This window comes from Sceloporus occidentalis, unplaced genomic scaffold (assembly GCF_023333645.1).
Source record: "Sceloporus occidentalis isolate IW3139 unplaced genomic scaffold, rSceOcc1.0.p SCAF_5, whole genome shotgun sequence".
NCBI classification, from domain to species: Eukaryota; Metazoa; Chordata; class Lepidosauria; order Squamata; family Phrynosomatidae; genus Sceloporus; species Sceloporus occidentalis.
This window is the reverse complement of record NW_028316985.1, coordinates 117364238-117391386: the sequence shown is the minus strand read 5'-3', so window position 1 is coordinate 117391386 and position 27149 is coordinate 117364238. Positions and strand designations below refer to the sequence as shown.

General features: G+C 41.2%; 1 protein-coding gene across 2 annotated transcripts; it reads right to left on the bottom strand.

Moving 5' to 3' along the window:
• Window positions 1-540: 540 nt before the first annotated feature.
• Window positions 541-26468, bottom strand: SLC10A4 (solute carrier family 10 member 4). Of its 2 annotated transcripts, none has more exons than XM_089526969.1 (3): window positions 26421-26468; window positions 4883-5093; window positions 541-1617 (listed from the first exon to the last, which is right to left on the bottom strand). In XM_089526969.1, the coding sequence occupies exons 2-3, from the start codon at window positions 5084-5086 to the stop codon at window positions 1096-1098; spliced, it is 726 nt and encodes a 241-aa protein (XP_089383095.1). In that variant the 5' UTR covers window positions 5087-5093; window positions 26421-26468; the 3' UTR covers window positions 541-1095. The 2 variants fall into 2 exon arrangements, with proteins under 2 accessions (XP_089383095.1, XP_089383094.1); XM_089526968.1 differs by lacking the exon at window positions 26421-26468 and adding an exon at window positions 7544-7762.
• Between the last annotated feature and the right edge of the window lie 681 nt (window positions 26469-27149).

The window sequence follows — 27149 nt, the reverse complement described above, 5'->3', positions numbered from 1 at the left end:
GATGTCTGCTCGGTGTGACTGAGATACCACTGTTTACCACCTCTTATAGGTAGGTGATTTGTTTGTAAAATATGATGCTCGCTTTTAGCCCGGTTCAACAGATACTTAGACTGCAGACCTATATGCACTTACCTGGGAGTAAATTCCTTTGGAAACAACTGGATGTAGTACTGAGTAAACGTGTGTGTTGTTGTTGCATGCCTTGAAATTGTTTTTCGATTTACCCTAAGGCAAATCTATCATGGGGTTTTCTTGGCAAGTTTCTTCAGCAGGGGTTTGCCATTGCCATCCTCTGAGACTCAGAGAGTGCAACTTGCTTAAGATCATCCAGTGGGCTTCCATGGCCAAGCAGAAATTTGAAACCTGGTTCAAACTTGATAAAATTACCTTTTTCAGTCTACAGTCTTCAGCACCCACAATCCCTCACCCAACATCTAGATCATGGAATTATAATCCAAAAAAGTAATTTTTATAAACTCTGGAGTGCTTTTAAAGCTCCCATTTGACTGGAAATGGTTTTCAGAAAGAATAGAAGCCATATAAAACAACTGGTACAGTGGTTCTAATTTAAACTAGACAACACAGGTGGTCTCTCATACATCCTCTTAAGGGCTTAATACGTTTGGAAGAAATTTAATCACTGATACACAACATTAGTTTAACCCTTCCACATACATAAAAGCTGAATGATATGCAAGATACACAACTCTGGTTTTTTTGAACAGCAGATGTGGTGATGACATTCAGTTACACTTAACAAATATGGCCATTGTTTCCTCCTTGTGTTGCTTATCTTTCCTCCACTCTTCAAAATTCCCTCAGAAAACCCTTCATTTCTATGGGCAGACCTGTTTCTTGATTATGTTTCTGTGTTACATTTATGACATTTAATGATATTCTGTAATAGCAGCTGCAGAGGCTGTGAATCATTAATATGTGGAGAAAAATATAGGCTTGGTTGTAAACCCTGTATACTGAGGAAATCGAGATTACAGCAACTGGCTGATACTGTTGTCACCTCTCTACCCCTTCCCATCCTTCCCAGTTTGCTCTACCACTTATCCTGAAATGGGATTTTCTAGGTATTCCCTCTCTCTAGAGAGCAGTCTGTGTAGCTTCCATGAGCACTGAGCCATGGTCCTCAACAGTCACTGTGCCATAAGACATCTCTGGCACTTCTTCTTCCTTGAGTTTCTTGTAAGAAATGTCTGTATCTTCTTCTTCTTCACCTCCTATAGGCTCTTGCTTATAGATGTCCTTGCCATAGATCTTGTAGACCAACACAAACAGGCCAGCCTCCGCAGCCTGGAAGAGGGCATAGAGCAAGGGAAACATGTACATGGGCCCAATGAGCTCTGGAGGAAAAGTCAACTTGAGGATAGCGGTACAGAGCTGTACATTCTGGCAGCCGGTCTCCAGTGACACTGTCCGCTTACAGTGGGGTGGCAAACGAAACAAGGTTGCCACCCCATAACCACAGCCATAACCCGCCAAGGGCATTAGCACAGCTACTACATAGACAGTGGCAGGGATAGTAGCCAGAAGTTCAGGACCCAGCATGGTACCCGTGAGAATGAAAAGGACCACCAGTGTCACCAGGAGAGACCACAAGGAAACCTAGCAATGAAAAAAAATGGATGAGAAAAAGCAGAATCTTTTATTTCAATTATCCTTAACTATGTAAACCAGGAGTAGTCAAAGTGTGGCCCATCAGTCCCACAAATGGGCCACAAAAGCCTCTTGACTTCCCCTGCAAAGCTGAGAGATCAGTGCTTGAAATAACCAGTATCACTTGCATAAATAATCTTCTGTTTGCCGCGGAAATCAATCCCATATCTTCCCCCACTCTTTCCACCTCCTCACTGTAGTTGCTGTTTAATTCTTTGCTAACAGCAATCTTGTTGGTTCCTTCAAATGCTTCCAACCCTCCTTCCATCTCTTTTTGCTTGAAGCCCTGCTTTAAATCCTCTTCGTTCAACCCCCTTCAACAGATCCCTGCTTTAAATCCTCTACTCAACCCATTCAGCAGATCTCTGATGTAAATCCTCTTTGCTCAACCCCTTCAACAGAAATCTAGTCAGCGCTTCCAAATTCTTCCACCCCTCCTTCCTGAAAAAATAATAGATAATTTTGTTGAGAAAATGTATTTTTAAAGTACAACCCTGTGCAGTCCCAAATGCCTGAATGGGGTCCCTCACCCTGCCATAGTTGCTCATCAACAGCAAGAAACGAGTAGAGATGGGGAGCATTTTACATAAAAATTACCTGTTGCGCCAAAGCATATCAGTATGTGGTGGTTGTGGCATTTCAACAAATGGCCAGCGTTTGATCATCACTGGGGAGACTAATGAGCTTAATAACAAAATTACTTTTGTTCTGCATTCTTATACCCTCTGAAAACCTTTAGACTATATCTGTTACAGTATGAGAACACCACATTACGGGGGTTTGTATTTATCTGTTTGCTTATAGATCCTAGCTAGTGTCCCTTAATAGGCTTTCATGACAGCTAATAGTGCCATTAAAATATACAGGATAAAACAGTTAAAACAGTTCAAAATGACATGACTGGAAAGCGCCGTAGGTGTTTTCAAATAAAGTGGAGATTTAAAAACTGAGCATCAGTCCTGATAAGTTTTCATCTCACTTCAAAATGCGCAAGCACTACCATAGAAATCCCTATACATATTCTTTCAAGGCACATTCAGCTCTCTGTGTTAGATCCCACTTATCAGTATGTTTTCTATTCAGCTAAAGGCAAATTCATTGTAAGGCATTTGTTTTGTGTTCACCACACTGAACTTATTATCCCACAGAATTTGATTATGTTGTCAAAGTACACAAACAAACACAAACATCATTATGTTGTCAAGGTGGAAGCATCTATCATATGTACAGTTGCCACTTTTTATACAGGGCAGAAACCTTATTTATCCTTTTTGCTGCATCCCCATACCAGATCTCTGTAATTTTCGCCTTTGGAATATCCCCATAGACATCTTTGGATTTGAGTCTATTCTGGAGAGCCTATCTATTCTAGAGAAAGGAAAAAGCTTGTTGGATGCACCCTTCATTAAGTAATTTCATATAATAGGTGATGCGGTAATGTCTTTTAGGAAAATGTAATTCAGATATCAGCATCACTAGAATTTTTTAACCCTACTTGCTTTTATGTGCTATTGTATAATCTGGACTATAAAACATGTAACGTTTGGTTATCTATAGAACGTTCTCTATACAAGTGATATATTGTCTGCATAGGTAACAATTAATTGCACTGATCAATAATAATAATAATAATAATAATATATTTATGTACCGCCTTTCCAAAGGATAAAGGTGTATTACAGAAATACATAACAAATGCATAATACACACAAAATTAAAATTCCATCCCTTTATCCCTTAACTAAAATGCAATCATCAAATTACAATTTAAATTAATTATTTCTTTAAAAAAATAGATAAGCTTAAAATAAACAAAGTCAAAATTTAATTAAGATTTAAAATAGGTAGGCATGGGAGAGACATTTGGAACAAGCGGGCTATTGTTAGAAACACAATCCCATGCATTTTATTAGGGAGCAAGTCCTATTTTTTTCCATGGGGTTTATTGTTATGGGGAGGTACACAAAATTGCAGTCTTGCTATATAAATAGGTTCACCTTTTTCAGGACCAAGAAAGTGCTATAGAACAGATTCTGGGTTTTGATTATTTATCTAGAAGTAAGTCTTTAAAAACCTTTCTATACATAGTTAACATCTATTTTCTGATGCTGCTGTTTTTCAGCAGCAGTTATCTCTGTGTGTATGTGTAAGATACATGCATTCATGCACACTGGCACATATTTCTAGGTGAATCTGTCCTGTCTCCATCTCCTCTAGCTCCACTTGTTACGCTTAGTTCTGCCTATCATAAGTATCTGTGATGCAGACAGATTGTACCTTGGATCGCCATGTCTAATAACTGGGCCTGGCCCATTAAATAGTCAGTATGTAGGATCACAGTGCTGCTCTGAACTAAAAGTGCTGCAAAGAACCACCCTGTGGCTTCTGTCTATGAACACTGGTTATACAGTGGACCCTTGTTATACGCTGGGGTTTGGTTCCAAGATCCCCCGTGTATAACAAAATCCGTGTATGCTCAAGTCCCATTACATATAATGACATAGCAAAATGGTGTCCCTAATAAAAAATGGAACATCAAGGTAAATTTATACGTTTTTGGAACATTTTCAAACCGTGTATGCTTGAATCCGTGTATAAAAAATGCGTGTATAAGAAGGGCCGACTGTATTATCAGTGGCAAACTGCATCTTTCACAACACTGTTCCCTTTTATCTCTCCAGACTCACTCCATGGTCAAGTACTGGGTAGGCCTGCTGCAGGAGACCAAGAGGTTTCTTTCCTTTAACTTGTCTGAATGGTTGTGGAGTGTTCCTTGTTTGTAGTACAGCTAGGTGAATCCTCCTGGCCAAAATCCACCTGATAATCCCCAGATGACCAGACAGAGATGGCAGGTGATGGGAAAAGCAGCAAATAGGTCCAGTACAGAAATAATATGTTTGAAAACAGTGCTGTTAATTGCTCCTTTTTACAGATATGTGTAAAACATAGTTGGCATAAGAATCTAACGGCACTGTTTTCAGGTACAACTTGTATTCCAGAAAGCTATTATTAAAAAATTGAAGTTGATTTAAGATTGCACATACAGTCATAAGATAGCTGTCTGCAAGTGGCAAGAGGGGAAATGTTTGGTGCTAGACAACTGAAACCAATGAATACAGCAGCCTAAAGTCTATCCCCAGGGAGCCATCGGTCCAAGGGGGTTAAAAAACGGCCCAGTGGCTGCATACGACTAGAGAAGACAGGCCCAGCTTACCTTGACCAGGATGTCTGCCACCCGCGTATATCTGTAGCGGATGAAAACCCCAAGGCCAATGGGGAGCAGGGTACTGCATAAGGTCAGGGTGACGGCACCCAGGGGCAAGAGGCGCACTAGTGGTGTGTCGATCCAGGGGCGGCTGTAGACCCACAGGCAGAGAGGCATCAGGATTAAAGCCAGCAAAGTGGAGGATATGGTCATGATGATACTGCCAGAGATGCGAAGGGTGGGCCGAAAGGAGAGAGAAAGGAGAGAAGGAGGCATTAGGGTCCTCACCCAGGGCAGAACTTGAAACTGACCCTCGCTCTCTCCCAACCACATGCCTTCCCCACACTTTTCCCTGGACAAGCTCAGAACAGGGTGATCAGATGTCCTCCTTTTCCAGCACATGTCTTACATTTCAACCTTCTGTCCAGGATGAAGTTCAGAATACCCTCCATTTTGAGCATGACAAAGAAGCAGGCATTTATATTGGCATTCGTGTTTTTAGCTTTAATTTGGTAATCTACTTTTTCCTTGAATGTCTTACATTTCATGATGCCTTGTTTTCTACAGTTTATGACATCTGGTCACCCTAACTCAGGTAGCTGTTCCCACTTTTTGGCTGAACACTACCACCACCTTGGGGTGCACAAGTCTGCCGTTTTCGATCTTGTTTCCAGGATCCCTGCCCTCTTATCCCCACCATGCCAATTTTCTCTTCTGCCGGTGGTCTTATCCAGGGTCTTCTCCACCTCTCTGTGTCTCTCTATGTCTTTCTGTAGCTGGCTGAATTCTGCACCAACCTCTCCCCATTCCCCAGCCCTTAACACTCGCTTGTGCATATTCAAGAGCAGCCATTTTGGCCAATATAGCAAAGTACAATAACATCCCAAATGCACAAAACAGGGATGCCTTTGTTGAGCCAACCAAAATGCAGAAAATATATCACAAATGACATACATCTTGCCACAAGTGACATATGAAGTAGCCATGTTGGCTATGATAGGAAAATACAATAACATCACAAATCCACCAAATTGTGATAAATGCAGAAAATATATGTTGCAAGTGACGTATGTCATGTCACAAGCGACATATGACATAGCCAAGTTGATCCTTATAGGAAAGTACAATAACACCTCAAATCCACAAAACAGTGATACTTTTATTAGACCAACCAAAATGCACAAAATATATATTGCAAGCAACATGTGTCATGTCACAAGCGACACACAACATAGCCATGTTGGCCCTTATAGGAAAGTACAATACCATCCCAAATCCACAAAACAGGGATACCTTTGTTGAACCAACCAAAATGCACAAAATGCTTGCAGCATACCGTATATTTTATGCATTTTGGTTTGTCTGATAAAGATATCATGGTTTTGTGGATTTGGGATGGTATTGTCCTTTGCATGTTTCCCCCCCCCCCCTTTTTTTAATATATATATATTTTCTTGCATGTTTGCATGTATTACAAATAATACAGACATACATAAAATACAAGTGCTTACATGAACATATAAACTCAAAAATGAACGTATGTTATCTTTGACCAAGATAGCTTTCGGATCTTCTCTTGTTTCTTCCTTGACTTTACTGTATTTCCTGAATCCTCTTTCCTCATCCCCTTTGAGGTCGACTTTCCTAGAACTATTTTGGTTCTCCCCTTCAACTGCTTTCTCCTTCTATTTTTCTGATCTCCTTTCTCCATTATCTCCTCCTCTCTTTTTCTTGCTTCCTTCTATCTCTTTCTGCTTTCTACTTTCACTTACCCTCCTACACATCCTACTATTCCCTCTCTACTTTCTCTCTTCTAACCCTCGAATCCGAATGCGATATTGGTCCTGCAAAGTTAAAAATTCCTTTTTCCCCTGTCCCTTAGTAGCCCCCTGCACACAACACTCAAACAACACAGCCTTCCGATCAAAGAGATTTGATTGTATCTCTCCTGTCCATTTGTAATCCTTGATATTCATTGTCACATATAAAGCTACACATTACTTGTTCTTATTCTTAACTAAAGGGACCTTTTCAAAATGAGATGCTGCTCCTTTCTCTCAAAGGAGTGGCATGTCATTTTGCAAGAGAGGAGCAGACTCCCCTCTCTTTGCAGTGAGAGGTGAAGAGATGAGAGGTCCCTCATCTGCCTGGAGCAGACTTTCCTGGGGCACTTTATCTCTTCTCTCCATCCTTTTCTTTCTGTGGGCCACCCTCCAGCCCCACCCTGAAAAAAGTCCCTTTCCAGCAACGTCTGCTCCTGGCCCCACAAGCCTTTCTGGGCAACCAGACCAAGCCCAAGTGTCTGCATCCACACTGGAGAAATAACCTGGTTTTGCACCGCTTTATTTCTCCAGTGTGGACGCAGCCCTAATAACTCTGTTCTTTCTGGAAGCAGAGAAACCACCTTTTGGGGTGGTGTTTGTGTTTGTGTGTATGTTGTGTGTGTGTGTGTTGAGATCCTAGAGCTCTTGCCCAGGGCGACCAGGTGTCCCAACCTCAAAGGAGGACAAGCCACCTTCAAATGTAGGACATCCGAGAAAGGAATGTTTTAAGGCACAAAGAAATATAAAGATAAAGACTCCCGGATCAAAGATGGGGCTGCTTTGACGGGGAGTTCCTGCATGTCAGGATGGGGCTGGACTGGACCTTCCTTCCCTGCCCAGCAGGTACCTGAGGTTCATGTCCCCGTCGACCAGGAGGGTCATGAGGATGGAGAGGTTCCCTCCCGGGCAGCATCCGCAGAGCAGGACGGCGACGGCGGCCACTTCGTCCAGGCAGAAGAGGAGGGCCAGCAGGAAGGCCAGCAGCGGCATCAGCCCGAACTGGCAGAGCAGGGCCAGCAGGGAGCCCCAGGGACGGCGCAGCAGCCCCAGCAGCCCCCCGGGAGGCCCCGGGGGCTCCACCGCGCAGCCCAGCCCCAGCATGGCCAGCCCCAGCCCCAGCCCCGACAGCGCCCCCAGCGCCTGGCCCAGAAGAGGGCTCCCCGGGGCCACAGGGGCAGGGCTGGCAGCCAGGGAGAGCGCCATGGCCGGGCTCCGGGGGCTCAGCAGCGGCAGCAGCAGCAGCAGCCTCCAGTCCTCACGCAGCCCTTCCCTCCAGAGCATCACTCAGGGCAGCCTCCTTCCCTCGCCTCCTCCTCCTCCTCCTCCTCCCTTCCCCAGACCTGCCTCCCATGCCTCTGCTGCAGAGAATCCGAGAGCTGGAAGAGACTTCAATTGCCACCCATTCTGCCATGCAGGAACTCCCCATCAAAGCATCCCCAGGCACAGATGGCCATCCAGCCTCTCCTTAAAGACCTCCAAGGAAGGGCACTCCATCACCCTCCGAGGGAGTGCGTTCCACTCTCGAACAGCCCTTACTCTCAGGAAGTTCCTCCTAATGTTGTGGTGGGATCTCTTTTCCTGCAGCTTGCATCCATTGCTCCGGGTCCTAGTCTCTGGAGCAGCAGAAAACAAGCTTATTCCCTCATCAATGTGACATCCCTTCAAATATTTAAACAGGGCTATCATATCACCTCTTAACTTTCTCTTTTCCAGGCTAAACATATATAATGCCCTGGAAACTAGAGAAAGTGAAATGGGTCCTATCTGTCTGTCTGTCTATTACACATATATGTATATATGTATCCTATCTATCTATCTATCTATCTATCTATCCATCCATCCATCCATCCATCATTTTATACATATACATACATGTCTATTTATATCCTAGCTATCTGTCTGTCTGTCTATCACATGTATCCTATCTGTCTGTTTGTCTGTCTGTCTGTCTATCATACATATAAATACACACACATGTATGTATGTATCCTATCTATGTGTCTTATCTATCAGTCTATCTATCTATTATACATACATACATACATACATACATACATGTATATATGTATTTATCTATGTATCCTATCTATCTATCTATCTATCTTATAATACACACACATGTATGTATATGTATACATTTTTTACAGAATGGCAAGGCCCCTCTGAAGAATGGCCTTGCCATTCAACAACACATCAATACACAGATTAACATGGAAATCACTCCTTCCTACCCAGGTTCACACAGTGTGTGTGTGTGTGTGTGTGTGTGTGTGTATCCCACTCTCTTCCATTCCAGCATTCTCTAAAGATGCCAGCCACAAATGCCAGAGAAACATCAGGAATAAACTCTTCTAGAACATGGTCACATAGCCTGAAAAACCCACAAAATACTCTGGTTGCTGGCCATGAAAGCCTCCATCGTCACAACCCTACTTCTAATTTCTCACTGCTCCAAGTTGCCGGTATTTTACAGCTGAAGAAAACAGAACACTGTCTTCAGAAAGAGGCCCATGATGTGGTTCAGCAAGGAAGATGAATGACAAAGCCCACCCAGCCACAACAGCTCTGCCTAGGTTTGCTTGGGGGATTGAACCCATAGGCACCCCCTTGCCCTCCAAGGCTCACTTTGGCCCCTGCCATGATGTTTGGATCATCCAGGAGGTTATTACTCATTGCTGAAGGGTTAACACCTAAACACAGGAGGCATTTGCAGATCCTTTGTTGGTGCCTGTCTTCAAGTGGTTTTTGACTTATGGAGACCCTAAAGCAAATCTACCACAGGGTTTTCTTGGCAAGTTTCTTCTGCCATTCTCTGAGGCTGAGAGAGTGTGACATGGCCAAGGTGTGGTTCCATGGTGGGATTCAAAGACAGTTTCCTAGTCCAATACTCCTTCAGTAGCCCCTTAATAACACAGAAAAAATCCTGAACACAGACTTCTCAACACACAAGCAAAGCTATCTCTTCACCTCACCCTGGAAATAATGCCTTTTATTTCTAGAACATCTGTTTAATATTTTTGTTTCCTATTTTGTTTCCACCAGCAACACTCCTCCTCCAAAGTGTTTCTTTGGTGATGCCCTTCTATTGGGAGAAAAGTGTCAACTGTGATTCTTCCACCGAAAGGCTGACCCTGCCCCCATCCATTACAACCTGCAAGCATCATTGTTTCTTGAAAGAAATGTATGGCTCTCTATAGCCCTTAAGCATAAAACACATTAAACTCTCACAACAGAGACATGGCTGAGTGCCTCTTTCTGGAGAGTGGGAGGGCAGGCTTAGTGGCAGAAAGCTTGTTCTACATGCAGATGGTTGTTGGGTGCCTTCAAGTTGTTTCAATGGTGTGTCTGGTACAGCAAATGCTTTGCATAGAAAAAAGTCCCAGCTTTGCAATTCAAGCATAAATCCACCAAACAGTGATACCTTTATTGCCCAACCAAAATGCACAATATATCTGTTGCAAGCTTCCAAAGCTCCACTGGCTCCTTCATCAGGCAAGATGTAAACAGGAGAAGGATTAGAGATGTTAGCAAGATGCCTGCATTTTGTTGTTTCTGTCCTTAGTTAAGATGGTACAGGGAGGGTATCTTTAGCCGGCTCGCCTCTCCAGTTTTGCAATGCTACTTTTTGGCACTAAAATTCTCATAATTCCCCAACCAGCATGAACAGTTTTTCAAGATCTGAAAAGATCCCAGGTTTAATCCAGGCATCCCCAAGAAGAGCAATGAAAGCCTGAAGGACTGGAATGAGCCCACCTTTGCAAGCACAGATGAAGCCCCAAGCCTGCAGGCTAGATGTACCTGGACCCATGTGGTTTCCCCATCTAGATCCTGCCCTGGTACTCTCCCCCACCACACAGAGAGCAATAAGGGAAAGAGTAAGAGAAGGGGTGAAAAGAGAGAAGGGGAAAGAGTGGAATTAATGGATGGGGTGTGAGTGTGTGTGTGCAAGAGAGTTTGTTTGTGGGGTGGTTTGGCCCTATCCAGCTTTGGTCCAGAACTGGTGGCATATATCCCCTACCCAGACTTTCCCAAAGACAATGTGACTCTTGTGCTATTGGTGGAAGCAGGGATAGATTTCCTGCATCTGATGTTGTTGTTATGGTTAACTGTCTTTAAGTCAACTTAAACCCATGGGGACCCTGTGGAATGAGGCATCTTCAAGACCACCTGTCCTCAACTGCTATGCATAGGTCCTCCAGGTTCAGGCCCATGGCCTCCCTGACTGAGTCGCCTAACCTTCCTCTCTTTCTACTGCCATCCACCTTTCCTAGCATCATTGCCTTTTGTAGTGAGTCATCCCTGTTCATGATGTGGCCAAAGTACAATAGCCTCAATTTAGTCATATTGGCTTCCAGGGAGCATTCAGGCTTGATCTGTTTGTCAGGCCATAGTAACCTTAGCACCACATCTCAGATTAGTTGATTTGCTTTCTATCAGCTTTCTTCACTGTCCAGCTCCCACATCCATACATGGAGATGGGCAACACAATGGCTTGAATGATCCTAACTTTAGTGTTCAGTGTTACATAGCAGCAATAGCAGCTTCATTTATATACTGCTTTATACCACCTAAGCAGTCTCTAAGCGGTTTACAACTGTAAGCTAATTGCCCCAACAAGCTGGGTACTCATTTTAGCAATCTCGGAAGGATGCAAGCCTGAGTCGAGCCTGAGTCCTGGCTGGTATTGAACTCGCAACCTTATGATTTGTGAGTGGCTGCAGTACAGGCATTTAACCACTATGCCACCAGAGCTCTTTGCACTTTAGGATCTTGTCTAGTTCATTCATAGCTATCCTTCCCATTCCTAATCTTATACTTTCTTCTCAACAGTCTCCATCCTCATCAATATTTGATCCAAGATACAGATACTATTTCAAGTTTCTTGTCATCTATTATGAATTCATATAGCACTTCTGTGGTCATTATTTTTGTTTTCTTAATGCTTAGCATAAAGCTTACCATAAAACAGTCTTCTTAGACTTTCTTTAGTAATTGTTCCTAGTCTTCTTTATTTTCTGCTAGTAGTACAGTATACTAGGTTTTGATGTTTCTTCCTCTGATCTTCATACCTCCTTCCTCTGTGTCTAAACCTGATCTGTGCATTATATTTTCTCCCTACAGGTTGAAGAACTAGGGTGATGTAGAATGCAGTCTTGCCTGACCCCTTTGCTGACTGGGATCCATTCTTTCCGCCCCCCGTATTCAGTCCTGATGGCTGCCTCTTGTTCTGAGTACATGTTACGCGTCAGGACAATCAAGTGTAGTGGCACTTTCATAGCTTTTTTGTGATCTATGAAGTCAAAAGCTTTGCCATAATCAATAAAGTCCATGCAGATTTTCTCTGGAATCCCCTGGTGCATGCCATTATCCACTGCATGTTTGCAATGTGATCCCTAGTGCCTCTTCCTTTCTTGAACCCAGCTTGCACCTCTGGGATTTCTCGCTCCATATATGGCAGAAATCCTTGCTGTAGAATTTTGAGCATGACTTTTTTGCATGTGAAATTAGTGCACTTGTCTTGTAATACTGCAATCTTGGTGTCTCCTTTTTTGTGTGTGGAAGGGAATTTTTATTGATTGCTTCCAATCTGTGGTCCACTGTTTTATTTTCTATATTTGTTTGCAGATTTTAGTTAGAACTGTCTCTGTGGATTGTAGCTAATGTAAACAATACTAGTTGGATCAGCATCCTGTGTTCCTATGCCCAGAAATAATATACTGAATAGTCACAAAATAGTGAGAATGGATGTCAATGATCTTCATTCACAGTGAAGATATGATCTGATAGGTGCCTAGGATGAGTCCTGCAATGGTCTCTTCCTACTTGTCAAAGGCAATTGTATTTATTGGACTGAGGGAAAGGGGACGGGAAGTGTTCATTTTCTGTTGTTGTTGATGCTGCCTGCCTTCAAGTCATTTCTAACTTACAGAAACCCTAAGACAAGCCCATCACAGGGTTTTCTTGGCAAGATTTGTTCAGATTTTTTTTGCCAGTGCCTCCCTCTGAGGCTGAGAGAGTGCGCCTTGCCTAAGGTCACCCAGTAGGTTTCCATGGCTGAGTGGGGATTTGAACCCTGCTTTTCAGAGTCATAGTTCAATGCTTAAAGCACTACACCACTCTGGCTCTGTTTTTATTTTTCTACCAGCAACATATTATTGTATATAGATGTTTGCAAGGTTGTCCTTCATAAGAATACATTTTTCAGGATTGGCTGTGCCTCCCAGTTTGCTGTAGATTCAGTGACACTTAAGTTTGTTGCCATATAATATGTAGAACAGTGTGGACAAGGGAATGGAAGACACGAACTTCTGTTTATTGATGTGAAATAGCTCTACTTGATTACAGACATCAAACCATCCTGGCTTAGTGCCTCCCTATCTTCCTGCTATTTAAACCCACTATTATGTGCCTTGTCTCCTGAAGACACAATGAGCAATTACTCTTTCATTTCTTTCTGACAGTCTTTTAGGTATCTGAGCACTGTTGACCTATCTCCTGCTTGCTGTCACTTAATCTTTCTTCTTTAAGTTAAATACGTTCAGTTCTTTCAGACGCCCCGGCAGGCAACATAAAAGCACTGCCCTTATTATCTATAAACGTTAACTTATAAAATGTAACATGCAACTCAGGAAGTAGGCTCAAGTCTGCCAAAGCTAACCATACCAGTTTCTTTGTGCACTTAGACACAGAAGATGTTTCCATCATGAGTGCAAATTCTGTAGGAAAATAATAAGCTTTTAATACAGTGGAAGAGTTGTGCTGGAAGACTTAGAGGTTCCTAGAGAGAACATATTAATCAAAACCACAAGTAATCGAACCCACAAAAGTTGCAAATGTGGAGGGACAACTGTAATTAAAATTAAACTAGCCTTGGATTTGAAGATAAAGCATTCCATGCATAAAGGGCCAAGAAAATAGGCACAGAGACAAGTGATATTACAAAGAAGTTTTAATATTGAATTCAGTGTTTGGTTAATGAAACTGAAGAGAATGCTGCTAAAAACAACTAAGGCAGATAAGGTGCAAAGTATGAAAAGAAATAAAATTAGGAGAAATTTCACTTAATAAGAAATGATAAAGGAAACCAGTGAAGGGAAACACAGGAGAAGTAACATAATCAGAGCACAATGAAGGCAAAATCACATAAACGGTGGAGTTGAAAACAAAGATAACAGGCTCGTGAACATGATGATAATGTGTAGTTCCTACCAAAATAAACAGAATGAAAATATGATAAAACAGAGCTAGAGAGTAGAAGCTTTTTCTGCTTCTTACTGCATGACATCGTAGCACTTCAGTTCTCTTCCTGCAGTAGTAGATGGTCATAAAAGTGAGTCTTTTGTTGAACTGATTTTTCCATCTAGAATAAAAGACTCGCTTTGATGACCATTTCCTGCAGGAAGAGAACTTAAGTGCTATGACTTCATGCGGTAAAGTATGAGAAAAGCCGCTCCTCTCTGGCTTCATTTTGGCTTTCATTTCTCGTGCGATATGGCTTTTTGTTAGCATATATAGCTAAGCTGGCAATATAGAATTAGCTTAGGTGAGAAGGGAAGGAACAAAGTAGATGCCTACATCTAAGAAGATTGAAAAGCAAGAATGACAACCGAAAGAATGAAAAAAGGCAAAAGTTACGTTTTGGGAGGAAATTTGAATTTGTCTTCTGCGTGCTCAATGCAAGATAATGACCCAACATTCTGGAAAAAATCATTGTAAGACAATTGGAAATAACAGTACAAAGGAGAGGAATGGAAGATGAAACAGAAAGAGCTAGATATCATCAATGTAACCCAACAAACAAATATCCACAACTGAAAGAGGTAAAAAAGAAAAAGAAAAACTAATATTGACAAAATGAAGTGTTTAAAGAATGAACAGAAGGAGTCAAGAATGAGTCACGTGGGAACCCAACCAAACAAGGAATCTGAAAAGAGCAAGGTGTAATTTTTGGGAGAAAACTTTAAAATAAATATCTGGGATATCGATTTAAAAGGAATAAAGGACGTTACTAACAAGTGATATAGAATGAAGAGAACTAAAGGATAGTCTGGCATACTGTATAAAAAGTGATGGCAGAATGAAGAGAATAAGGATGGACAAGAACCTTTGATTTTACATAAAGTAGTTTTTAAAAAAGCTTAGACTGAAGATTCTCAAGAGTTTGTAAAAGGTAAGGCACTAGGAATGAATGGGTTTGAGGTACTAGAGAAGGGAGATGATAGTTAGAATGGAGATGGGGGAGTCCCGGGGAGAAGACATTGCAATTTAAAGGAAGAAGGATGAGAAATAATACCAGAAGGAGAAACTGTAGAAAAGAAGGAAAAGGAAAAGGAGGCATAACCAGGAGAACAAGAAATATTGTATCTGGAAGAAAAGAAAACCAATGAGTAAGTGAAATTCTAATGGCAAAATATGCAGAAGAAATTAGAAAATAATTAAGTTGAATATCAACACTAAAAAAGAAGAAGCTGTGACTATGAGAGACACAGCAAAAAAAAAAAAGATGACTGATAAGCAAGAAAGAAAGATTGTTTAAAAAGAAACAGGTCAGTTGAGGTGAATTAGTGTGGATTAGTAATGAACAAAATCAGTAATGGGTGAATTTGCATTATAAATATTCAACGGCTCTGATGTATGTTGTTATTGTTGTTGTTGTTGTGTACCTTCAAGTCATTTCTGACTTATGATGACATGGGGTTTTCTTGGCAAGGTTTGTTCAGATGGGGCTTGCCATTACCTTCCTCTGAAGCGGAGAAAATGTGACTTGTCCAAGGCCACCTAGTCAGTTTTCATGGCCAAGCAGGGATTCGAACCCTGGTCTCTAGAGTCATCATCAGATACTCAAACCACTATACCACACTTGGCTCCCAGTTCTGATACAAGAATGAAAATTGGCGATGAAGATCATCCACAGCTGAAGATGATGGGCTGGATCCGCACTGCAGAAATAATCCAGTTTGACACCATTTTAACTGCCATGGCTCAATGCTATGAAATTCTGGGAACTACAGTTTGTTGTGGCACCAGAGCTCTCTGGAAAGAGAAGGCTAAATGTGTCACAAATCTACAAATCCCAGAATTATATGTTATTGAGCCATAGCAGTTGAAGTGGTGTCAAACTGGATTATTTCTGCAGTGTGGATGCAGTCTGGGATGAAGAAAATGAAAAAAAGGGAAACAACTGATAAGGATGTATAACAAATGAAGATCCTGATAAGGCCTGAGAGCAAGGGAGAAAAAATGAAATGCAGGAGGTTAAAGGAAGCAAGATAATGATCTGAAACAGGGAAAGAAACAGAATCAAGATTAGAAACAAAGTGGTGCAAAGAGATAACAGGTCTAAGATGTGACCAGCAATACAAAAGAGAAAATGCTGTATAGTAGGATCTGAATCTGAGTCAATATAACTGAAAACAAAATTAGGAAGAGAAGAAGAGGAAAAAAATAACCCAAGACTCAAAACTGGAAAGAAAGGCTGAACAAGAGTCAGAAGGAAAATACATCAAAACAGCAATCAATAGATATCAAAAACCCACAAAGAAATGAACATCAAGGATTCAGTACCAGAGAAAGCATCGAAGGAAAAAAGAAATAATATAAAACTGGAAGGAAAATGAGAAGTCCAACCCCAGAATTGAAAATGGGGGAAGTCCAGAAAGATTAATGAACTGTAAGAAATAACATTTGTGTTGGCAGATCTGGAAATATCCAAGTTTCTGTGACAGCAAGAGAAGAAGAAAAAATGTAAGAGAAAGAGGCAATGTAGAATGACTGACTCCTTGACTAGAAGACCTAGTGAGGCAAAGGAATGACAGTGAAAATAAATGAATTTAGAATGATGAGGGAGATAGGAAAGGCGGCTGGGACTCAAAGCAACAGCAACAGCTAACAAAAGTGAAAGAAGAGATAAGAAACGGAGCTTTGTATTTGCAAATAGCTATATGATCTTTATTGTGTTCCCCCTCATAGTTCACCTGCTGAGCTAGCATGTTATTATTTCCATTTAATACTGTAGTTAGAAGGTAGAGATAATGAGATTAAAAGATTTTCTCATACAAATACATCCAGCGAGGTGGTAGACCAGTGTCAGATTTGCACCTAAACAAAATAAATTGTATTTTGGAATTTCAGATTATGAAAAGTCCTTAAAATAATAATCCAGATTTGTGGTAATGTTATGTGGCTTCATAAATTCATAATGTAAATGCTCAGCATATCTTAATCTGGTCTTGAAGCAGAACTTCAATACAAGTCATCCAGAATCATTCTTCCAACCACTATAGTATACTGGTAGATTGGCCCTTTAGCCTAGGCTGCATCCACACTGCAGAAAGAATCCAGTTTGACACCACTTTAACTGCCATGGCTCTATGCTATGGAATATTGGGAACTATAGTTTATTGCATCAGAGCTATCTGACAGAGAAGACTAAATATCTCACAAATCTACAAATTCCAAAATTCCATAGTATTGAGCCATGGCAGATAAAGTGGTGTCAAACTGGATTATTTCTGTAGCGTGGATGCAGTCCTAGTGGTCTTCAGCAAAATACAGTTCATTTTTATATGTTCACATATTCACATTGGCAAGGAAAAATAAAGTGAACAGACATTGCAGAAAATAGTTCTAGTTGCTCTTACATGATGCCTTTGCAAATGTTTACTGCTTTCATAAATCATTTAGATCTGTTTCTTTCTTTCTTTTTTTTAGACAACAACATTGAGAAAAGTTGCATTGATATCAAAAGGGGGAAAGATCCAGTGATAAATTGTGTCTAGCATTTTTTAACAAATCAACATCTCGTGTCAATTCATCACTTTCAAGCCTTTGGTGTTGAAGAAAGATTAATAAAAGTGACATGGGAGATCCTGAAGACTCTGTGTGTGTGCGTGTGCGCATGCAAATGTTTTAAGGTGTCTATATGATACAAACCAAAGGTTTTGTCCATGCTCAGGATCAGAAAACTGCTTCATTCACTTCTGGATAGGAGAATCATGTCTGAATATATAATACTCAATGCAGTGGGCATGTATACATGAAAAAGATTATACACCTTCATGCACCCTGTCCTTTAAGAATGCCTATTAAAAACTGGGCCGTAAGGGATACAAAAGAGGCACAATATAAAGTAATGTTTCCAAATAGTACAGGCAGCTGACCCAAAGATTGTGGGCAAAGGTATAAGGCCTGCACACACTATCTGTGTACTGGCAATAATCACAGGGAAAAGGCAGAAGTACCATTTTCCATGGATCATTATTTTAAATGGGTTAATTTTTTACTGTTGTGTTAGCTTTATGTGTGGATGTTAGACCTGTAAATTGTCTATATATTTCAAGGATGAGAGTTGGGGTGGGCATGGAGTTGCATTCTGGCTTTGTGTATTCCACATATAAAACTCTCTCTCTTCTCTCTCTCTCTCTCACACACACATAGACACATATAGGTCTAAATCCTATTGGAAGACCTGACTGAAGTAGAACCATTGACTCCATTGGATTTACCTGTCTGTTGATGCAGCAATTGAATCAATGGGTTTACTCTAGTTAGGGACTAGCCAACAGGGTTTTTGTCCTCCCTGTCTCTACTTGAGCAAGGTAAGCCACCCACTGTCATGGTAAGGTGGGCCCATCTTGTCCCCACTTCAGTGAAATTTGGAAAAGGAGCCCTTTATTTGTCCTCATGTAGAGGAAAAGCAGCTGTTCATTTACACAGAGGATGGGGGAAAGTGAAAGGATCACCTACAGGCTACTAATGCCATCCAAGGCATGTCTACCAAGAAGTAAACCCTATTGAGGTCTTTCATAGGAGTTTATCACATGAAGGAGATTGGGAGTGTATCCCATGAATATTCCAGGAAAATCGCATAATTACGCGAAACAATTTCACACGACATTGCCCAAAACCCACCACTAAAGTGGTCACAAAGAAGCATTAACGTACACCGTTTCACTTTCGTGATTTCAGTGACAATGCATCTTCGATATCACTTTATTTATGCAATTGTGTGTGATAATCATTTGCACAATTACTTGCCATTTTTGCTTTATTTGTGGGATGCTTTAAATGCACTTTAATCTCTCTTTAATGCCAAAATTAGCCCCAGTGTGATAAACTCCATAGTAAAGATGTCTAGGATTGCAGCCTTATTAGAGCAGAGGCTGAACATACAGTAATTGCTAATCTTCACAATTTCATTTTCTAGAATAGAAGCTGCTTTCAAAATTAACTCACATTTACTGTTTACTTGATATTCCAAAGTGATCACCTTGAGACTATATCCATCCCTGTTGCATTGTGTTACCCTGTAACTCAATTAGAGAGCTTTTCAATAAAGTAAACCTTTATTTATTTACTGTATTTATGGCTTTGGGACAAGAGAGAAGGAATGCAGATCACTGGCAGAACATGTGTTTTGCACACAGAAAGTCACAGGTTCAGTGCTCAACATCTCCCAGTAGAGCTGAGGGAACTCCTAGCAGAAACCACTGCCAGTCCATGTCAGCAGTCCTGGGTTAGATGGACTAATGTTCCTCTGTGCCCAAAATAAACTAGAGATTGGAATGAGTGGCACAGACTTGTTCCTGTCATTCAGTCCGCTATCTAGACAGAGGACACAGACATAATGGCTGGGAAAATAATGAGCTTATAGCCTTTTCAGTGCCCTTTTTTCTAGGACAAGCAGCAGACATAAATCTGAATCTAATTTCCAAAGATTCTGTTTCTTTTAAAAGCAAGAGTTGAATGGTTTATTCTTTGAAAAAGTGGGAGATTTCCCCCTCCTCTTTTAAAAATATCCATCGTGGTTGGAGTAAATGTAAGCGCAGGAGAATTATACAAAACAACTCACTGGTTAACTAGGGGCCAACAGTTTTGCACTTACAGGATAGTGGGTCCCCTTTCCATTGTCATGAGAGCCCTTCCTCTTTTTCTTTCTTCTCCAAGCTGATTTTGCTATTTTCCCTAACTGAAGGGTTATTATTACTGTTTCCCCTAACTTAACTACTGGGCATTTTAAACTGCTTCAAGGCTAAAGGTTCGGTAAAACTGAGGACCCTCACATTATTTTCTAGGATGGAAAGGAGGAAGGTCAATGCAAAGAGAAAGTGTTTTGTCTTTTTATCCTCTCTTTCTATATTGTCCCTCTCCACTCCCACTTTCCAGCTCTGGGAACAGCTACTGCAGATTTTGTACTTGAGCCAAAAAGCATTCAGCTCAAGTAGAAGAATGGTGCCAGATCTCTGCCAGACTGTCCATCCCTGCCATTAAGCGAATGGCCACCTCAAGCAAGAGACACTGAGGGGTAGCAGCGCTATCCCCAACACAGTTCCCTTTTGACCCTCCTACCCCAGCCATTCTGTGTTGGCAGGTACAGCTGTGCACCATGCAACATGTCCAGGGTCTCCTAAACTGCCATGTTGCCCACAAGTGTAGAGTAGGAAATTATCCCATCACTTGCCTTGAGTAAGATTCAACTGGGAGCCCATTCAGCTTCTGAACATGGAATGAGGAAGGGCTCCACTCTTTGTCCTTTGCCTCACACAGAACTGAACCCTGCTGTTGGAAATCAGCTCCTTTCAGCCAGAGCTGATAACAAAATGGCACAAATGTAGAAGCTGCAGTAGTCACTGTCTCTGGAGTCCAGCTTTTAGAATGCTGACTCCAACAGAATGTGACATTGGAGTGGCTTCAGTGGAGTGGATTGCAAGAAGCATGCATGAGAAATGGTTCCCACCCGTCTTTGACCCAAACCCATCACAGGTGGTTATCTTGATTTCATATTATGAACACCATGTCAAACACTGTTCATAATCAAACATCACCCTGTTTGTAAAATGCCATAAGGCTAATGTGCAGAGAAACTCTGCTCCCTCTCCTCTTTGGTCCCAAAGTCATTATGGAGGTTTTTGTAGAGGGAACGGCCCAGTGTGCTGTCAAAGCACATGCAAGATCTGGTGGATACCCTCACAAATTAGAGGAACTTAGCCAGAGGGGTGTATAGTTCAGTTCATGCACTAACTCTTCAGTGCCAATTTTTTTACATACACACACACTTACACAGAGGAAGGCTGATGATGTCCCTCTCACTAATCCCAAGCCAAGATGCATAGTATCCAAGGCATGTTATTTTGAAACATGTGGCAGAAAATTTCACAAGCCATTAGTTCTCTCTGACCCTTGTAGGAAGCTTCAGTTAGATAGGAGGAAAAAACAGTTGGAGTGAGATCAGGTGTGGCAGAAAGAATGCTGAATCCTTAAAGCCTTCAAAATTTACTAACTGATCTTGAGCTTGCTGTTATCTTCCAATAAAAGATGGCATTCTTGTAAAGATTAAATGGGGTGGGTGAGCATTTCCATTGTTCTGAAGAACAGCAAGATAAGCATATTATGAAAACATTAAAATGAAATGCTGGCATGGAATGTATTCTCTTGTTATGTCCTTTCTTCATTTAATATCTTCTGACTTGTAGATACAACAGAGTCCTTCTGTGTTTCCCAAAGATCTGTATTTGAAATTAATGAATGCATACTCTAAAGCCACACTTGACATCACACAGCAAATGTGTGTAACAGTTCTTTCTTTCTTTCTTTCTGTGAAAAGCAGTAGGTGATAGGGGCAGCTTAATCTTTTCCCTTCCAGGTGTTTTTCTGCTTACAGTGTTAACATGGGTGCTGAGCTATTTTTCCTTTTACAGGGGAAAGGCACAGGTATTGATATTTATTTTTGCACAAGTGGAAAAACAATGCAGGGAGAGATTGAATCAGAAAATGGTCAGAAGAAAAAGGATCCGCTAAATCTGCAGTTTCTCATGATCTACCTTTCATGTTGTTGTTAGGAAATGGTTAAATTTATCAGATATGTAACAGGTAATCTGGTCTTTACACTTAATTGAAAATGTTGGAAATAGAGACTGAGGGAAGACATTTAAAGACCTTTTCCTTTTTTTGTACTCCTTTCATTTTAAGATCACAGTATAATCAGGGGAGGAATTTTGTTGTGGTACTTCACAACACTCTTTTCATCATGTTCTTAGCTACTCTATTCACACACAATTGCTAAAAATTGTCACGTATTCTAGTGTTTCCAGTGTGCGTGCGTGTGTGTTTTAACAGTACCATTAATCAGCAAATGAGAACACAGTGACTCAGGACCCAATGTTCCACAAGATGTATCCTTATTTTCGATTGATAGTGCTTCCCATTTACATCCATGGCCATATGCCCACTTTGGGCACAGGACTTTGGCAGCTTCCTAATATTATAATGTATTTTAACAGTTGATTCACAATCACAAGGTAGCACAGCAGTTTCCAGAATTTTTATTTTAAAGTTCAGCAATGTAATGCAGCTGTTTGAGGACACTGTTTAGTCTCTATTGAGGTGGGTGAAGTGCAGCCCTCCCAATGTTATTGGATTGCAATTGTGGCCAGAATAGCTAATATTGAGGAATGTTGGGAGCTGTAATCCAGATGGATGAAGAGGGTCACGCTTTGCCTACCATGGTCTATATGTTCCAGGTGTTATCTGTCATTGCTTCACAGACTTGCACAGCTGGTGAGCTATCAAGCTGAACATCAGCCATACACAGTGCACTAGAAGGGACTCAATAAACCTCAATGGTTCTCTTGTTAGTTCAAGACTACAAAAACTGGAAAATGGCAAGGGCACAACATGTGGCACACTTGCTGCATCCCACTGGTTGGATGGCAAGTTGTGTGTGCCTGTGCTAATTTTTTTCACCTGCTCTACCCAGTGAAAAGGAGGACAGAAAGCCCCTTTAAAAATTGGGTAGAAGAGGAAAATCCAGCATGTGTCACTTACATGACCAGCCACACCAGAGGAAAACCCATCAATTTGCACAGCTGTTAAAGGTAAAGGATAACATCTCCCCTTTCTTCCCAGTCATCTTGGGTGAATTGTATTTACAATCCACAGCTGATGATCCAATTTTTCACTCAGAAAGATTTCCCTGCATTTGATTTCATTCAGAATTGTGGAATCGAAAGGTAAAGGAGAATCTGCATTCTTGCTGCTGCCGCCTTCTCTCTTATGTTGTATCCTACCTTTCTTCTCATGTGATCAATATAACATAGATGCCTCTCGTCCTCACTTTTGTGCTCTCAAAAACCCACTGAGAGAATTTTTGTAAACTGATTTGTCAATAAAGTTTATTTAAATAAATAATACTAATTAAAACACGACAAGAAAAGTCAGGCTAAGAGTGAGTGACTGGTCCCAGCTCACCCAATGAGTTTCATAGCTCCATGAAGTCTAGAACATGGTGGTCTGGAATGCCAGTCCAACACTCCAGCAAGTGTCACTTACAGGCCAAGCTACACCTAAGGGAATTCCACCTCCTGCACAGCTGTTAAAAAGAAATCCTTAAATTTGGTGGCTCAGTCCTTAAAGTAGCCTTGCATAGGTCATGGCACACCAAGATGAATGCAGCCCACCAGATGTAAACTGTGGCCTGCCAAGGGCAACTCTCTGATTTTGCAGAGTAAAAGCTGATGGGCTATATTTAGCCTAGTGCTCACATGTACAGATCCATATTGTACTGTGGGTCTGGGGTTTTACAACCGTGTTGCCACTCCTATTCTGTGTGTATGTGCATTAAAACATCTGTATTTTATCATATAGTGAAAAATCTCAGAGTACATTTTAAAAAATGAAGATGAGAATTAGAAGGGGGAAGTAATATAATCCCATAACATACAACAAAATGGATAAACCATAGTCAAGAATTGTTATCTTGCATGCTGAAATTCCTGGACAAATAAAAGCCCTTGCCATTTCAGTGCTGTTGGAGTGAGCACCAGGTATGACTCTTTCCACAGAGATGAAGACACAATCAAAAGGACCCTTGCCCTGATCTCTAGCCATGTAAATTTAAAATAGTTGCATATGTGTGTTTGTTTGAAGGAGGGTCTCACATTATAACTACATCCTGCAGGTTCCTGTACTGGAAAGCCACCCTTCAGAGACCTAGATGCAAAGGACTCCATAGGTAAATGACAGCACCACAATTTGTTATCAAAGGCCACTAATATATGAGATCCAAACTAGACATGATGGTGGCAGTTCCAAATCTTTAAACACTGAAACTAGCCCAGTTATGAAGAAAGGATAAGTTTTCTGTTTGAAAGCATTGTTGCTCTCCCAGTAATGGCAGTCAGGGCATTCAGGGAGTGGAACTGCAGGGAGATAAAGTGCAGATAAGGCAAGGACAGGGCAGTCCTTACTGGCATCCTTCTCCTATTGTTAAAAAACAAACAAACAGGTCCTTGCCTCTCTTTCTGCATGGTTGAGTCAGTTCTGCTATTTGACACATGGAACTACTGCAGTCATATTTCCTTTGGCCCAAGGCACTTTAAGAATTTGTATTCAGCAGTGATGGACAGAGCAGAAAGGGCAGATGACACAGAATGACATGGTAGAGGTAGAAGAAGATGGAAATAAAAATAGTGATGCTTGTAGTTAATTAATTTTTTAAATGGTACTAGTTATAGGCTTCTTCAGAGGTGATATGATAGCCCTGTTTAAATACTTAAAGGGATGCCATATTGAGGAGGGGGCAAACTTGTTTTCTGCTACTCCAGAGACTAGGATCCAGAACAATGGATGCAAGCTACAGGAAAAGAGATTCCACCTTGACATTAGGAGGAACTTCCTGACAGTAAGGGCTGTTTGATAGTGGGACACACTCCTTCCTCGGAGTGTAGTGGAGTCTCCTTCCTTAGAGGTCTTTAGGCAGAGGCTGGATGGTCATCTGTTGGGTATGCTTTCATTCAGATTTCCTTCATTGCAGGGGGTAGGACTAGATGGCCCTTGTGGTCTCTTCCAACTCTATGATTCTGGTAACTCATTATTTTGTCACTAATAAATTAAAGACAAGTTCCATTCATTTGACAAGGGATCTGCTTTTTCATCACTTCTTCCTGCCTATGAGGCTTGCTTGGGACCACTTGTGTGTGTGTGCATATATGGTCCCGCAACTTGCCTACACAAAGAATGTACTCCTCCTTGATTTAATGGAACAGATCTGTATAATTTGCAAGCATGGAAACAGCAGAATGTCAAAAGTTCTTCCTCTTATGAAGGTTCACTTTGGACTGCTTGCATGTGTGTGCTGCTAGCTGAGCGGGCAAAATGGCACCAAACCATCTACAGATACTTGCAACCGAGTGAGTCCTGCTTGGTGCCTTTTCCTCCCCCTCTGTATTACTCCGTCAACCTGCACTCAGTCTATGGTGCTTCTGAGATTGTGGGTAGTGTGTCTTCAACAGCATTACTGTACAATATTTGTACTTATAATACAGCAAGACATTAAAGATAAGCTTTTGCTCATTTTGCTTTATTTTTGTATATATGATGTGTTATATAGCATTTGCACAAAGGCAAACATGATATGTAGGCCTCATCCCCACTACCTTTTAAATTGGATCGTGAATTGGTTTGAACTGGTTCAAACGACCCCGGTTCCCGCTTACTCCAAATCGCTGAAGCGATTGGGGGGGCATACGCTAGAACCATTTAACCTGAGTCTTTTTGACGCTTATTTATCCACTTCTTTTTTGATAAATCGAATCTGCACAAGTGAGAACCGTATGAGGATTGGAATCGATTTAAATTTCCCCTTCGGCCGGCTGGAACCAAATCATTTTGAATCGTTTCATTCATGAATGGGAACCACAAGTGGATTATTTTAGAGAGAAAGAATGCGATTGGAACAAATGTAGTGGAAGAAAATGCAATCGGGGCAAATGTAGTAGGAACAATGCTCTGCTGTCGAATTGATCCATCGATTCAGATCACACACAGATTTATTTGTAAGTGGGAATGGGGCCATAGTGTGTTATTTATGATTTGCAATAGCCAAAATGCATTTGTAAGCTTAAAAAACCCTGAGTTCCACTTTTCAACCAATTCCACTTTCTAACAGTGTTTAGGTCCCTAGCCCATCAGATAAGTGGGAGCTTCCTGTATTAGTTATATGAGGCTAAAATTCAATTTTGTATAGTTATTTGTTTATGTAACAGGATTATGTTCTCTCCTTCATACTTACACACACTCACTTGCTGTAATACACACATGCTGGAATAATGATTCATGACATCACATCTTTTCCTCAAGATTATTTCATCAAATCCTATTTGTGTACCATTGTGTAGGTAACAATGAATGAAACATGTTCTGCACATGCTCAAAGGCACTCTTTTTAAAAATGTCCTTGAATGGAGCTCTGGCATTAAAACTTGATGACTCAAAGAAAACCTGAGATTCTGCAGAGTCCTTGAGGAAGCAGTCAGTATCAAGGAGAGATTTAGAGGCAAGGAATGGGGTATGATTTGATGGATAGTAATGATGTTGTTCCAAGCATAGGACGTACTACTGAAGAATGGCAAGATTTTTTAAATTAAATAAAAGGTTTTTAGTCCAAATCACATGTCCTTGCACAACCATCATCCAAAACCTATGTTAATAAGGGAATTTTGAAATGCAGAGAATTTAATGAAATACACTCCTCCTCCCCAAAACAGCTAAAAAGATTTACAGAGATGACTTCATACACACACACACACACACACACCTATATATACATACATCAGTATCAGGCAATATTATCAAGGAAGGCTTTTCATTTCTCTATCTGTTTTAAAGCAATTTTTCTCTTCCCCTTGCCCTATTTTCATTCTCACAATTCTTCCACATTATAGGCATACCTTAGTTAACCAAATCCTTTTCACGGAGTCATCTTCTGCCTACTCAACACCTTTTGTCTTCTCATCTTCTGTGTATCTGAAAATTGTTTAGCAGCATCAGCACCGGGAGGATGGAGGAGGGTTGCAGAAACACATAAACACATTCAGGTTTCAGCAGCATGTCTGCCGCAGAGAATGCAATAAAGCTTGCACTGGGAAAGAGTAGGATTCTACTCTAGTCTGCGGACGGTATCAGACAAGGGAAATTGGAAGTATGACAATCCGAACACAATCGGATTTGCGTGTGGTAGTCTATCACACAATCAAGGGGTTTCACGTTATTGTGCGATAGACTACCACACGCAAATTCGGACAATGGGAAGTCAGTCCGAGCACAATCATGGGGTTTCACGTTATTGCGTGAGAGGTGATCACATGCAAATTCGGGCAATGGCAAGCTATTTTCGGGCAATGGGAAGCCAGTTCGAACGCAATTCGCATTCATGTAAATTCACTGATCTAGCAAATTCACGTAAATGCGTTCTGGCCCCACTTTCTTTTCATTCGAAATTAAGAGAAATTCCTCACGTGTGATAAAGTCCTACAACAAGCAAGGTATACAGCAGCTGTCTCCTGAAACCCTGAGTATACATTAACAGCAAAACAGAGGGAAAGGGGGGAAAGCAGATAAGCCTACCTTCAGTACACTAAGGAAGCACAGATCTCTAAGTGTGGCCCTCAAAATAAAAA